Raw genomic sequence first — 15941 nt, 5'->3', positions numbered from 1 at the left:
TTTCCTATTGGAGTTAACAATTGATAGTATCCAGGTATGTGCCTAACCTGGCAAAGAATAATGTTGGGAAGCAGTAGCTTCAGAGCTAGTGTTAATATTTCTGTTACCTGTATATGCACATGTATTACGTGTACATGCTGCGTGCTCTGTAATGGGGCAAGATCCCTCCTTATGCTATATTAATATTCAGTGTGACTACAAACAGTGGTGTGTGTGCTGCCAGGGGTCCTACTGTGGTTTTGGGTTTTTCTTCTTCGTTTTCTGAGCCTGGATTGGTGGGAACCAATGTATGTCTTGTCATAAGTTACAGCAGCTAAAGTCTGCTCTGAGTCATGGGTTTTCAGAAGGTTTTTGATCTGTGGATGGGCACAGTGCTCCATGGAACGGGTGTAGTGGCCCTCTGATCTTTGGAATAATCCATGAACTTCACAAACAAGGGATCTTCTGGCCCCCAGAGGGAAGAATTGTCATTTTTAAGTGTGTGTCTTCTCTTCGGGAAGGACTCGAGCTTGCCCTGCCTGGGCGCTGAGCTCGCTGGGCAAAAAGCAGCTCTGAGCCTGAAAGGGTGTGTGATCACCCTGGCGTGGCCCAGCAAGCAGGAGGTGTTTGCAAAGGGCAGCGTGGGCTCTCCTGAACCTGTGCGTCAGCTCTGGCAGTTCCAGAGGCCTTTTGTGGTTAGGTGGAGCAACGACCCCTCTGACTTCTCTCCTTTGAAGGCGTTAGTAACATTCTTTCAGTCTTTCAAGTTCGGAGTGGGGAAGGGGTATGGTGGGGCAGCGAACCAATTACCAACCATTCCGTGGAGATCTCCAAGGCTGTGCCAGATCGGTCTTCTGGCTGATTTGTGAAGCAGCATAAAACAGATAAGGGCTGTGGCTACATGTTTGAGTGCCTGTCTGTTTATAAGCTCGTAGTATGGTCAAGCTATCTGCATCTCCTGTGCTAGCCCATCTCACCTCCCATGGGTAAAAATGGTGGTGAGGCTGTGGCAATATGAGCTTTAGTGTGTTTGAGAGACTGCAGAACAAGCTTCTAAAGCATTTAAAAGGAGAGGAATATTTTATGTTTGTCCGCACAGTTTTTTAGTGTCTTGCCTTTTTCAGGGTTATGAGAAGGTAGTTGAGGAGCTCAACAACTGGGTACTGCTGGAAAGGGTATGCCGGTCCTTTTGTAGCCTCTGGACATGTGGTCCTGCCCCCTCCCTTCCTGGAGCAAGTCACAGGTGTGATCAAAAACCACCGTACAAAAATAAATGGTTTTTTGCTTGTTTGGTGGGCACAGCTGGCTTCCTGAAAGAACAGAAAAACACCAAAGCTGGCTCAAAGGAGAGGGTAGATGTTCAGAGTGTGCAGACGACCAGGACTGCTCTGGAAGCAGTGAGCCATCACCTTTAGTACACCGGGCACTCTGAAAGCAACAGGATGAGTAGCAGGGAGTAGCCTATGAAGCACCAAACAACGCTGAATGAGTTTGGAATTGTTTCCTATAAATCCTTAGTGGAGGTACAATAGATCTTTGTTTCTTTTGGTACAGATATATGAGAGTATTAAGAAAAAAACCCCAGCTAACGCTCACTACCTGTAAGAAATTACAATGGCTCATTGCAAATGTACAGTTGTACATAATTGTACAATTATGCTTCCAGTAAAAGGCAGCATAAAAATGTTGCCTTTTTTGGAAACAGAAGTTCATGATGTTAACAGTTAAGGCCATCCTTGCTTTACCTATACAAATCAATTTATTCTGTTAGGGGAGAAAGATTAAACCTGGAAGGTATTACTGCCTTCAGTAATTTTATTTTTATATATGCATTTATAAATTGTGAGAGTAATCACAGTACTCTTGCAAGCCTTAAAAATTCTTAAAAAGTAAACGGAGGAAGTCCTAAACCTAGATATTCTGTATGTAGTGTCATATTGGACTTAGTTGCAGCAAGTTACTGAATCCTTTGCAGAAAAAGTGAAAAATGACTTACGAATTGGCTCCACTGTGTTGGTGAAAGGCCTTGGAGATGAATATTTTAGGCTTGCTTTCGCTCTCTTAAGCAAAATTTAACTGCTATTTAACTTACTACAAGCATCCATTCTGAGGCAATCATTTTCAGACATGTGCTTTTCCTTCAAATTCAAATAAACAACATAAACAAACAGTGTAGTCAGTCCCCTGATTTTTAGGCAGTTGTTTCGTTTTCCAGATCTGAATTCCATAACCTATTGATAAACTGGATCTATAGAGCTGTGCTGTTCTTTCCCCCAACTGACTTTGATTGCAGCATACTAAGTATAGATGTTTCAGCATGTAGTTAATCATCAAAATTTTCTTCTCATCTAAGATGAGCTTTCTTCTACCTTAGAAAAGAGTGCCTTCAAATGATGGAATCAGTAATGTTTGCTGGTCAGATTGCTATACTGTCCCTCTTTTAGTCACGTGTCATGTGCCCTTTTTTCTGTATGTGTGAAAATGCTAAGCCTTTAACTTAAAAAGGAAGAAAAAATGGACAAGTAGAACCTTTTCCCTGATGGGAATCTTTCCCTGAAATCCCTGAATTCCAGTGGCATTTGAGCTGGGCTAATAATAAGATATGGCAGAAATACCTTATTTTAAAAAGACTCTTTAAAAAAAAAGCCAACAACAAAAGAGCCTTGGCTTCTCTCTCCCCCTCCTTTCCCCCAACCCATAAACTCTGTCCTCTGAGATCATGTAATTAAATAAATTTAAGGACTCTTTGCCTAAAAGTGGAATTTAGGAGCGGACAAAGAAGGAGGAAGATCCTATATATTAAAAGTGAGTCATTGAGTTCTTTCCTAACAGAAGTGAAATTGACTCATCATATTGCATAAAGTTTGCAATACCACAGGCCTGATCTGATATTATTCTTTAAAAGTGCACTGGTGGCTAGAGTTGTGTGGGTTTATATGAAATCACATCAGATGACAGTGTGATCTAGAAACTGTAATGTAAACTAAACCATAAAATCTGAAGCTACGTTTCTGTTACGTGTAAAATAAGCACATGGAAAAGTACCCCTTGACATGTCTTAAACTTTATAAATGTGAAAATGCAGTACGATCTTTCAGTGGGTGGACTCTTGTTTCTGGTTGCCAGGGAAGCAAGAGCAATATGGCTACTCTTGAAAATTCTAGTGTAAATAGGTTTTTCTCCTTGACAATCTTCAAGATTCTCCAGGAAGCTCTTTTTTTTTTTCCTTTCCCCCCAGGAACTTAGATTTTTTTTTCTGTTTTAGAAGAGCTTCAGTTTTTAAGTTTCTGGTTTTACTTTTTATAAGTTGAACTTCTTTTTGCTCCAAGTTAAAACCCTTGTGAATCCTGCAGAGAGGTGAAGATCCCTATCAAGCCTACAATTAAAATTGTATTTTAAGGAACTAAGAATATACTTATGTGACTAATCTACTGTGTAATCATTTTATGCTATCCATAGCAATCTCAGATAAATCCTAGTTTTCAGCATTCTGAGTGGCTGTATGTCTTACTGTACTCCTGTTTCTTGCTGTGATACCCTAGAGAGGAGAATGGATGATTTTCATTCCTTGGATGTTCCATGGGGCTGTTCCAGCCAGCCATTAAGCTAACTAAAATAATCAATGGGAGAAAACAAGCTCATGTCTCTGATTTGTTGTTGTGGGTTTTTTTTGGTTTTGTCTTTTTTGTTTGTTTGTTTGTTTGTTTTGGTTTTGGTTTTTTTTGTGTCAGTTTTTTGTCAATTATTGTAACCGCAGGTGCAAAGTTCTGTCATTTTTGCTGTTATTTGTTTCAAGGTGAAGGAAAGGCTGCTTGAGCAGGCAATTTGTGATTTTCGTGAGGCTGCCTGACAGCCGTTAATAGAGATATAATTGGTTTTTGTTGAAGGTGAAATTTTGAATTCTAAAGAACGTACTGAATTGATTCACCGTTTGCAAGGTGCTTGCAGGTCACCATACCTCGTTAAATGAAGAGTGGGAGAAACTTGCCAGAACTCTTTACCTGCGCATGCATGGCACTGCAGAAGTGTAACTAGGGCAAGGGCATCCATTTCCTAAAATCAGCTGCCAAAAGTGGTATGAATCATACCCCCTTTGTAATTCATGTGTCAGGGGAATGGTTTTAGAACACAGTTTTGTTACAGATGGTATCGTACCATGCTGAGGATTCGCACTGAAGTCAGTGGGGTCTACTCTGTCACAGATATAAGACCGAACACTTAAGTTCACTGAGGGACAGATATATGGCAGTGTATTTTATCTGAACATATTTGAATGTTTCCCTTGTTGGAAGCAAGCAGTGTGATGTGTCTGTTGCTTCTTCTTGTCTGTTGGAAGTATTTTATCGTTTGTATATGTCTGACTTCTCTTTCATCTCTCACTGCCTTTTTCTCATGTGTACTGTATTGACTGCCAATTTCCAGTGAATAGGTTTTAAGCTTTGAATATTCTTTTTTGTTGTTTTCCTTAAGAGATTTTAAGGTGGATTCAGTAATCTCCTTTCTGTTCTGTTTTTCTATATTTAAGGAGTCTGTTCTTTAAATAATTATTTTCAGGCAATGATAAGCCAATAAGGAAGACTCTTTTAAGTGAAGAATTCTACTGAATTATAGAACGTGCTTGTCTTCCTGCTTTTCTTCAGACTTAAGTCTTTTCTTACATGCATTGATATGAGACAGTTGGTTCTTGTGTTCAGTAAATCAAGATTGACTTCACTGGCAGAATCCCTCATAACAATATTGATTTGTTTTGTTTTGTTTTCTTTTCTTTTCTTTTCAGTGCAATGAAACTTCCTTCTTTTTTGAAGCACGTAACAAGATCACATGCAAACATCTCTGGAAATGCTGTGTAGAACATCATACTTTTTTCAGGTGAGTGATGCAGAAGTCATCATTTCATTACCAAATGGAGGGATACTACATTAAGAACTTTGTTATACCTACAGAGTGGTGTAACGCAGCCTTGCTGCCTGGAAACGCATTTTTCCTCTTCATTATAGAATGCTCTTAAAAGCTGATGCCTTGCATTTTCTTACAGTGTTTAAATATGTTTAAAATTGGGTAGTTTGGTGGTTTCTTTTTCTGAGAATTCTTTTTGAAACAGTATCTCAGGTTGCATAAAGTAGGCTTTAACAGAAGCATCCACAAGGATTTAAGCTGCCACATACATTTTTATGTGTTTAACCATCATGTTTTCTGTAGCAGCATTGACTTGAGCGAGGCCTTTGGATTTCAGACATTGCCATTTCCTACAATGCACAGAAATTTTGGTTTTTGATGGAAAGACTTATTGAATTTCTATAACGTTTTGCATACTTATTGAAGTGTATAAAGTGTTTCCAATATTATGCATCTCAAAACACTTCATTTTACTGTTGCAAAAACCCTAACAGAAATGTGCAAGGGTGTCTAGCTAGGAACTGGTCGATGGGAGGCTTGGGATTGGCATTAGCAGTGCTGTAAATGAGTAAGCTTAGAATCCCTCCTGCGGTCTCATTACCATGGCGTGATGTTTTTGCCTGCTCCTGTGAAACATTAAGCGAAAGGCTGCTGTTGCGAGCAGTTTACAGTAGACCCTGAAATAAAGAGATTCGTAATCAAAAGAGGAGGCATAAACATGTGGCTTTCTGTAGCTCTCAATGTCATAAGGGTCTGCCTGGAGGTAGGGATGAAGAGGAACTAGCAGAAAGCTATTTTTTGTGGAACCTAAAGTTTGTATTTCTCTTTTCTTTTCTTGGGAAGGGGCCTGTAAAACTTACTCTGTTGTTTTATTTTTCAAACTATACAGAGTGCCAGAGAATGAATCAAACTCTCTGTCAAGAAAATTTAGCAAGTTTGGATCCATTGGTTATAAACATCGGTACAGGTGAATTTATTTAACTGTTTAAACTTAAATTAATTCCTTCTTCATTCCTTCTTTTCTCGTTGTTTCTTTCAATGAAAGAAAAACCCCACCCAGACTATGACTCAGAGCAGTTCTGCTGACAAAGCATGAATCAGGGCCATTTTAAGAGGCTCCCTTTGGGAATCTGGCAGTTTTGGGACAAATGCAATTTACTTCTTATTCTCCAGATCCACAGATTTGGCAAAGGTCTGCTGTAGCCCGTAGTGAAAGTGACAGCAGCCGTGGCAATGCTTTAAGTTAAAGTCTCCTTACAAGTCCTGAAATTATGTGCACGTCCTAAGGGGTTTTTCCTGTCAATGGGGGAATACCAAAACAAGGAGGCATGTTGGCTGCTGCCTTTCTTCTGGGAATTAGCAAAGGGTTGGTGCAAAGAAGTGTATAAAGTCCGTAATTTCTTTACAGCTGCAGTTGAGCTATGATGAGGACTCTCGATCCGAATGGTTATGTCTAATCCTGCAGCAGCATTGCTGGTGCAGTGCTGTTGATTTCAGAACAGAAGTGAGGGTAGGTCTGAAGGGAGATGGGTGTATCTTTTCTAACTGGAATAGCTGGCAAAATTGGATAAGCATTCCAGGCTGCAAGCCTTGAGAGATGCAGTAAACTTCACACTAAGGGTGTATAGGGAGCCCTGAGTCTCAGTTTTAGCCTGAGTTAACCAAGCAGACAGTGTGACATAAAGGGCTGTTAATCTCGTTTAAGATCCTCTAGCTGCTGTGCTACAAACGACTAGCAGAACGTAGCATGTAGTTACAATTGTAAGATATCAGAAACTCGATAGTTTTTATTGAGTTTTATTGAAACTTCACGTTCTTTAAGTCTGTTGAAATGGCAAGGATTTTGTTTCTTATGTAAGGCACTTGATTTGGCAATTGGCTGCCACAGTGTTAAATCTAGTTCTGTCACATTGCCTGAGCAATTATGAGCCAAATAATTTATGGCCTGATTTTTAGAATTGCTTTAGAGTTGCGTATTCAGTGAACCTGAAAGGGAAGGTGGAAAGCATCAAATCAAAACCATAACTGAAAGCCAGGGCCCTTTCTTTTTCTATTTTAATTTTCCCTGTTGATCAACTGGGGATAAAAATAGTTTTTCATCTTTTGTAGCTATTTTGAAGTGGCTGGGTAAAAAGGGCCTATTTACTATAAGGGTAATTTCTAGAGTCTTTTTCCATGGCCTGCAAATATACCAGGTTTGTTTAGGTTTATTTTTGGCTTGTCTGTCTGTCTCTCCTTCCTGTCTGTATTTCCACCATCACTCAAGAAATACATGGATCATAATGGGTAAGGCTGACAATCATCAATTAGCCAGTTCTTTGCCACTGCTTCTTAGGGAGACTTTTCTAAAAACAATAAAACCATAACTCCCAATTTCTCTAGCAGCTCCTGTATTTGAGTTAGGATCTGTGGTAGATACTAATAGCAGTGTGTAATAGTAGCTCTATTACACTTGTTGGCAGTCAATCAGAATTCACAGTTAGCTCTCTGTTACCCTTGGATGTGAGATCTTGCTTGTAAGAAGGGCGTTACTGATGGAGAAATGACTATGCCAGTGTTGTGCCTGAGTTCATGTGGCTGAACCTCGCCTGTCTTCAGCCAGGATCACTGGTGTGCTTCCGTCCCATCTTCAGCATATTTCATAATAATCTAGGTTATTTGGGTTATCACATTATCTGGAAAGATCCAGCTTCTTCTTACTGTAGCTAATAGGGGAATGATAGTACTGCTGTTGGGGTTTCTGCTTGGATCCTGACCCATATAACTCCGTCTGTGAAACTGGATAGGAGTTCAGTGGATTTTGCCAGAGTACTGCGGGTGAGAGTTTCGCCTGTTGCACCACGTCAGCAGATTGCAGCAGGACACTGGTGCTGGGGAGGAGAAATACTTGTACTTACCAGGACCTCCAATCAATTCAAAAAAACATACCGAGAAGCAGTTAACGATGTTTGAGTTATTCCTGCTGGTGGGGCATTTAAGTATGTCTTCCTTTTTTAGTAAGTTTCAAGGGTTGTTTGTGATATGAGTTGCGATGTTGGGATGATAGTCATTACTGACAGCTATATTTATAATGTTAGTTTTGTCTAGAACACATTAAAGTATATCTCTTTCACTAGTATGAAGTGTTCCCTTGTTTTGCTGCAGGGATTCCTGAGGACTCCCCCTGACCTGTGTGGGTGTTCTAGTAAACGTGGGTTGTGACGTCTAGTTGCACTATATTGATTATACAGTGTTAATGATAAATAGTGATAGTCAGTTGGTGTTTCACATGTTAACTCTTGTGTTGGAATTCAGAGCAGCATTTTCATGTGCTTAAAGAATCTTCTCTTTGCTTATCCATCAGCTTTGATTGTCTTCCCTCTTTGTCTTTGGATGTAGCACTGAAAGCAGTGACAGTGTTGTGTATCTGTATACATCATTATCAGAAACCATAATCTCGCCATTTGACTGTGTGTAAGGGGACCATACTGTTATATTTTTAAGCGTTTTTTTGTTTTTTTTTTTTTTAAAATCTTCTAGGCACTTCTCATTAAGTGGCAAACAGTTTTCAGGAAAGTAATTTCCTTGTCTTAAGATCAGATACTTTGGTTAATACATGGAGGTGTTAGTGTGAGTGGAAGGTCTTATCACCAGGTGTTTTGTTAAAACTGCTTCTGGAATTTGCAAGTCTGGCATGGCTGCCAAACTTAAAAGTTGAGTAGAAGTGTTTTCTGGAAAACTTGGGAGCAAAACCACCATTAAACTGAGTATCAAAAACCATCATTACTGTAACATAATGTGAGAATTTGGGGTATTTTTGTCCTTTGCTTCTTTTACAAATTTTGAGGAGAAGAAAATTCTGCAGTGCTGACTATTGGTGAAAATACAATCATCCTAGTAGAGTCTATTTGCTTAATTTAGATAATCTACATGCGTAATGCCTTTATAGTTGCTTGGCACTTGCTAGTGTGATACAGGTTTACTTAGAAATCATCGAACTGCAGATGTTTGAGCAACTGGGAGTTAACACTAACAATTGCTTCTCTTGTGTAGTAAGTTTCCAGAAGCAAATGGGGGGTTTGGGGGAGGAACATGAGGCCTGTTTTACATTTTTGTTATGAACGTGCTATTCTACTTAGTCACATGGAGAGGAATATTAAAATGAGCATAAAAGAATTTAAATTAAATAGCTTATTTACATTTTGCAGTGAAGAAGAGCCTTATTGTAAACAGGAATCAGGACTTCTACTCAATTTATTATCATTTGGGCCTGTGCTAGTGAGAGTACTTTATTACAGTTTGCTTTGCATGGGGTTTTCCATGCCCTTTAGGTTGTCATTCCACATGGCAGAGAAGTAGTCCCTTACTGACTAGAATTGAACAATGTTAACTATGTGTTTTCCTGAGATAAAAACTTACTGAAATAATTGAGGAACTAATCAAATTATTTAAGAAAGTCTTATGTTAGAATATTCGAGGTTACAAAAGGTCACACTATCTTAGCCTCGTCCTAATAAACCAGCATTTTGTTTTAGTCACTTAGCTCTTCCTGAAAATTCCCGATGCAGAAGAGATTGGCACAATCTGTTAATGATTCTGTGAATATCTGATTCAAAGAAAAAAAGGTCAGGATAGTGCTACTCTTCAGGAGAACCAGAGCTGGGATGAGAAGTGAACAGCTAACAAAATATGCTGCCCAAACACCATGCATTTTTTTTCAATCTAAAGGTCTTCTTTGGATTGTTTCTTTGATCATTTTTCCAAGTGTTTTCCCATGATTTTGTTGCCTTTTCAAGTGGCAGGACATCTTTGCAAATGACCAGAGACCCTTCTGTGCAGCTCCCGCGGCCTGACCAGTGCATTGAAAGAAGTCGCAGCAAGACTTACCCCAAAAGAACACAACAACAGACCGGTAAGTCCTTCTCTGCTGGGCCTGTAGAGAGATGTCTTCTTTGGTCTTTGGTTCATTTTGTTTCCCCGAAGCAACTCTGAACTGCTGGGGTGTTCTCAAGCATCTCCCAGAATTGATTCTCTTTTGCCTTGTCAGTATTTACACCTAACCTTAACTGGATCTAAAAACTCCAGCTTTGTGGTTAAAAGTAAAAGAGACGGTGTGGATCCAACATGATAAAACCCCATGTTTTTAGGTCTAATGTGAAGGATGAAAGGAAAGTTTGAAAACAGGCAGTGAGAACATGTTTTTTTTCAGGAGTCCCGTCTCTCGCGAAAGAATTTTATAGCCGTGCATCTTGTCGGGTACCTGTCTTGTACATCCTCTTCATGGTTCAAGGGCAGTATCCCTTTATTTGGATATTAAGTGGAACAGAAGTTAGTGCCCTGCTCTCTGCAATTTTAACATGTTCGGATGTGTGAGATGGAAATTTGTTCTGCATGCTGAAGATGTTGGAGAAGCTGGAAGTTTTTACAGGTGTGAAAAGAAATATGTAAGATTAAGCCTGGATCACAGGAGTCATGCCCAGAATAATGGATGTTTCCTGAAATTTAGTAATAGCTTTTCTAATGTCAAGCTCCAGTTCTACACAGGATTACGCATGTGTGCTTAGCTTCATCTATGACAGCAGTCACATAGATTTCGGTTGAACTTGTACATGGAGTTACGTATGTATGTGCGTGTGTGTGTGTGTGTGTTAGCAGTTTGGGAGAAAACTCGTCTGGGCTTTAAAATGTAAGCAGGATTTCTCTTTATCATGGGTTAGAACAGCATTATAGACTTTTGAGAGTCCCTGTTTTTGAAAAGAGAGCAGGTATATACATCTGGAAACCTCACATGTTTATTCTGGATGCTGTCTTTTCACTTAGAAACAAAGCTGGTGTGTTCTGCCTTTTAGCTGCAGTGGGTCTTGAAGCGCAGTGTAATTAAAAGTGGTGCCCTTGAACAATATAAGCAGTTTACAGCAGTTGTTTTTTTTTTTTTAAATTTAATTTTATTTAGTTAAGTGTAAGAAGAGAAGGATTGCTTTGTTTTCTGATTTTGATATCGTTTTCTTGTGTCTGCAGCTGTCAGTGGGTGCCTAAGAGGACAAGAAGCTGTTCACTCTTGAACCTAGTGACTTAGGCTTTTGTTCAGCTGGGCTGTCCCATTCTTAGGGTGGTAGTTCAAGATGATCAGCGTTTCCCACCTCATTAGTCCCCAGTTCAGTTGGGCAGAAAATTGTTTGGCTATTCGGAGGTAACTTGTCAGCTGAAACTCAGCCCTGAGTTGAAATTAATGTTTGCCCTAACGCAGGCAGTGAAAGTCAATCTACATCGCTGTAAGGGTGTCTGTGTCATACTTGTTGATTTTTGTTTTGGTCTTTTTGACTGGAATCGTGAGGAAAACTGAAACCTTCCCGTGGTCTGTTCTGCTAATGTAATGTGATGTGCAATTCTCTGGACAACGCATGTTTGCTGTTTGGTGGATTTAAATACTTTCATTTTCTTTAAAATAAAAAGGCTGCTTTTTCACCATCTTACTCATATATTATTTGTGTAATCTGTATCATCCATCTGGGTTGTTTTGCTTTTAATTCAGCTTAATTGATTACCCATGTGTTGCAAGCATGTCGTTGTTTTCCACTGATGTAGGGGTATTACCTCAAGTGATTTTTAAATTAAATGAATTTTTTTTGTTTCCCACTGAAAATATGGGCTAAAGGAAGAGAACTATGTTATTCAAATTCCATCTTTCCGTATAAATGAGCATATTGTTTACTCTTTATTTTTTCATTTAGGTATTCGCAATGATAAGCATCTAGTAGTCGTTCTCCATTTAAGTGGACTTTCAGATGCAGAAAGCAGACTGCTTCTCCATGTGTCAGACACCATGTGACAGTCTGTTGCATGTCACCAGGATAAACCCACCCGTTTTCACCTAAACTGGTTCTTGGGTATAGCAAAGTCCACTTCACACAATAAATCAAGTCTGTTTGATAAATTTTAAGCATCATGTGTTTAAAAATACTAACCCAAAGTAGATTTTACTTTTACAGAATACTTTTTATCTCTGAATTGAGCCTGGTGGTGTAACAGTTTTGAGTTACTTAAAACTTTCCCTGACTGAAATGTTTGACAGAATAATATGACGTTTATTCTTAAAATAAATATTCCTTTTACATAATGAAATTATGCCAATGTTTGTCATTGATGGCTAGTCCTTTGTTCTTGATTTGATGCTTCTAGTATGGTGCTATAAGATTAAATATGCCTTCTTCAGCACTTTAAAGTGGGTGATTTTAGCTTGCATGTATTACGTATTTCTTAAGGTGTTTTCTGCCAAATGTCACTTAAATAAGGATCCAGCTGGACATGGCTTATAGTTTAGCTTTTTGGAGTGAAAATCAGAGTTCTGTTTGTTCTCCCAAAACCCAATAACAACTTACAAATAGTTCTTATGCAGTAACTTCCTTCCACCTTCTCCGAGTTCAGCATCTTCAGCATCTTCCTTAAATTGCAAAGTTAAGTGCATGAAAAGCTTCCTTTCTGCAGCCAGTTCAGTTAGCCATTCTAGTTTTGTATGTTGTTTGTTTTTTGTTTTTTTTCTTTTAATCTATTGGTGCCAGTAACGGGACCAGCCACAGCAGTGGTTTGGAGGCAATTAGATGAACCAGTAGGTACAAATGCATGGCTGTAGCAAGTGCGGTCTGCATTGCCTCCACCGTAGAGGTGTGTGTGAAGTGCTGAAGCCTCTAACCTCTGGCATCTCATTAAACTGTTTTCCCTTATTTCTCCTTTTTGTATATATGTTCTGATGTTATAAGCAGTTACATAGTATGTGGTTTTTATATGTTTTTTTGTGTCACCTGAAGGTAGAGGTTATCTCTCTTCTGCAGAGCCAAGTGACTAATAATGTTTCTTTGTCTCACTGGTCCATTAAAGTATTCTAAAGTCATTAGGACTACACCTACTTGGTGAACTCTGCGTTAAGAGTTGGAGTAGGTGCCAAGACAACAATAGAAAATATTTACTTTTATGTTTCCAGTAAAAATATTCGTGCTTTAAGAGAAGGATTGGAGGAGGGGGTACTGTGAACAGAGAGAAACTAGCTTTCTTGTATAAAAGCCACTGCCATTGATTCCCGTGATAGACAGTGTGGACAGTTTGGCTTTAGCATGGCAGATTGTTTTCCTAGAATACAGATTACAGTGGTTTAAAATGCAGTAACCTCCCTTTTGTCGCTTGCTTAGTACGTTTCGTATCTCAGTTATTCTAGGGTTAGTGGGAAAATCAGACCAGGAAACTTCAATGGGTATGCAATCAATGTTTTAATATTAGTGCAATATTTTTTTTTGGTGTATGTTTAGGTTGGCATTCAAGTTGTTGTTCAGTTGGAGAAGTGTTTTTTTAATTTTGTTCTGTAAATTCTTATATGTGAGATACGCATAGCTCATTTCGTTTGCTTATTCTCCCCCTTTTCATTTCATCAGAGAGAGAGTTGCAGTTGCATTTTGTTCTGGTTGCGAATCACAAACTTAAACATGGAACAGGATCTCTCATTATCCTCTCTTACCCTCTTAGGGCAAGACTGATAATGTTCAGCTTTCACAACAGTGCATAGTGTGAAAGCCTTCATTATTCTTTTGGCTGAATGCTGCACGTGTAAAGGTCCTTGGGAGTGTCCTCTCTGGACAAACATTGATGTGACCAGACCTGTTGCTGAGTGTCTGAATTTACTCAGTGGTGGGAAACACATCGCTTAGGGTTTGTTGTTGTTTGGTGGCTGAGGGCTTGAATTGTCCTTGCCTTGCACGCTGGGTGGTTCTATCAACCAGTGTAAAGTGCTGCCATTCTGATTTAAAGGCCAGGTGGAGAGTTGGGAGTGGCTATTAAAATTACAGTACTGTCTGTTTTATAATAGTTGCTAAGCAATCACAGGCAGTCACAGTCCTTGCCCTGACAAACTTACGTATTACCACAGACGCCTGTCATTTCCCTGCTTCTTCAGCCTCCATCATGGCAGCTAGTTCAAAGTCACAAATCTTTTCCCAGAAAGTTGTGAGATTGGGTTTGAAAGTTAAATTTTAGAAAATGAATCTTGCGGTAATTTTATCTGTTTACTTATTTATTTGCTTTTAGATTTACACTTTAAATTTTATTTTAAATTCCAGTTTTTGTAAAAGGATGGATGTGACTGCTTCTGCATTTCATGAATGTGGTGTGAGATGCGCAAACCCTTAAGGCTACAGGTTTGAAAACTAGTTCGGAAAATAAACATTATCACAGAGTAGGCTATGCTATTCATTTTTGTAGACTCTTAGTAACACACAGTGCAAAGCATGGGCTCTTACTGCATGTTTTCCTTTTGATCACACTATCTTCTGCTCTCATTAATAGATTTAAATACAAACACTACTTCCAGATAATGTCAGTGACATGGCTTTAGTTGATAAGAAACAGGCCTAACAAGCTAATTAGCTTGCGAGGCTGCTGAGGTTTTGGACGTTTGAATTTTTAAAAATGTAATCATCTATTTAAATTGAATGCACGAATCAGCATCAAGATGGCTGTAAAAGGGAATCGAAGTGTGCGCATTCAACACATTAGAAAAGTTCAGTGCAGTGAATGATGACTAACTTATCTGACAAAAGGTAAACAACCAGCAAAACCTGTTAGAAGTGATATGTTCAAGATTTCTGGCTATCTAAGGTATTTTTGAGAGGCCATTTACCTTGGCATGCAAGAATCAGTGGTACAGACAAGTTATTGCAATGAGCTTAGTGTTTGGCCACATTTTCTGGAGTCTATTCTTTTATATTAGGGGTACTGTAGCATACTGAGGTGTATGTTGGTAGAACTTACTGTACTGTAGTTAGTGAAAGATACACAAGGTGGAACACACTTAAAGACAATTAATACAGTTTCTGTAAGCGTGGACAGAAAGCTCCTAATTAAGGTAGCTATTTGTACACAAGAATTACGCTGCAAGGGATATTTTAAAAAAAAAAAAACAAAGCAAATGTCCTTGTGGGCAGCAGTGGAGTCAAATGTAGTTAATAAGAGGTCTTGTCTCAGTTGAAACCTATTTTGTATTTCTGGGTGGATTCTGCATCTGTGTGATAGTCACTACTATGTTGTCTTTTCTTTCATTTTCCCTCAACTAAGTACTTGTTAAAATAGTAGAGTGGTAACCAGGGAACTCAATAGGATGAAGGAGCTGTGTCTTTTTTAAGGATTTACTAGTACTGGCTGATGCAGAAGCTGAGGTGTCCCATGGAGGGTCTGCACGACCAGCCTTTGTGCAGGGCGCTGGAGGAGTTGCAAAGGCATCGTAGACTTTCTGCACTCAGGTGGGCTGACTCTGCATCGCACAACCCCCAATCTCCTGACACCCAGAGACGATGGGGTGTCAGCAGAATTCTAAGGCAGGCTATTGCCAAACATAGCAAAGGATCAGTTCTGGCTATTACTTTTGTAGCACTTACCCTTGTACTGAAAGTGCTTCCTTTGAAAAAGTTGTATCTTTGCTTATTTCAATACCTCTGTAAGCCACATTATTATAGTGGGTTGTTTTATCTTGTGTATTAGATGGCCTAGGAAAGGCAAACTAAATGTTTCTGCATGCAAAAAAATATGGTCAGAAACCCTGAGATGTCCTTGACCTGCTCCATTTTCATTTCATTACCAGTACCTTTTCTAAAGGTGGGAAATTTCTGCTTCCTGTTTCTATGTGACGCCATCTTTATTTATGTGATATTTTTGACTGCAGACATCCGTCTCTTTTTAGAGGTTAGAGGAAGAATTTTTGTAGTATTTCTTTATGGCATTAATGAAGATCAGTGATTCTTTTTCTGGTCATTTCCTCATTCACATTAATTCAAGAAAGTTTTTCATTGAGTAATTCTGTCTTCTTGCCAAACAGTTCATAGTGGCAGTGTAGCTATTGCTTCATTCTTGAAAACAGAAAATAACTGTATGGGCAGACATGCAGTGCTTCAGAGAGTCTGGAGAGTTGCTTGTCTCTTACAGTATAAAATAGAGGATTTGTTCAGAATTCCGAAACTTTGTTTTCCTTTCTGTCTGTGAATCTGTGCCCATTCTGGATTTCCTTCTTCAGAATATTCTAAATTCCTCCTACTGCTTATGTTTGCATA

At 39.1% G+C, this 15941-nt stretch overlaps 1 protein-coding gene across 3 annotated transcripts in view; it reads left to right on the top strand.

The window, feature by feature from the left end:
- The window catches only part of EPB41L4A (erythrocyte membrane protein band 4.1 like 4A), a 132577-nt gene that overhangs the window by 82219 nt on the left and 34417 nt on the right, over positions 1-15941 (top strand). For 2 of the 3 annotated variants that reach the window (XM_074570353.1, XM_074570352.1), the window contains 3 exons: positions 4757-4848; positions 5765-5842; positions 9651-9766. In XM_074570353.1, the coding sequence (XP_074426454.1) occupies positions 4757-4848; positions 5765-5842; positions 9651-9766 (286 nt within the window). The remainder of the gene's footprint in view (positions 1-4756; positions 4849-5764; positions 5843-9650; positions 9767-15941) is intronic. The other variant, XM_074570350.1, reaches the window with a different exon arrangement.

This window comes from Larus michahellis, chromosome Z, assembly GCF_964199755.1.
Source record: "Larus michahellis chromosome Z, bLarMic1.1, whole genome shotgun sequence".
NCBI lineage: Eukaryota > Metazoa > Chordata > Aves > Charadriiformes > Laridae > Larus > Larus michahellis.
The sequence above is the reverse complement of the archived record's forward strand: the minus strand, read 5'-3'. Positions and strand labels throughout refer to the sequence as shown.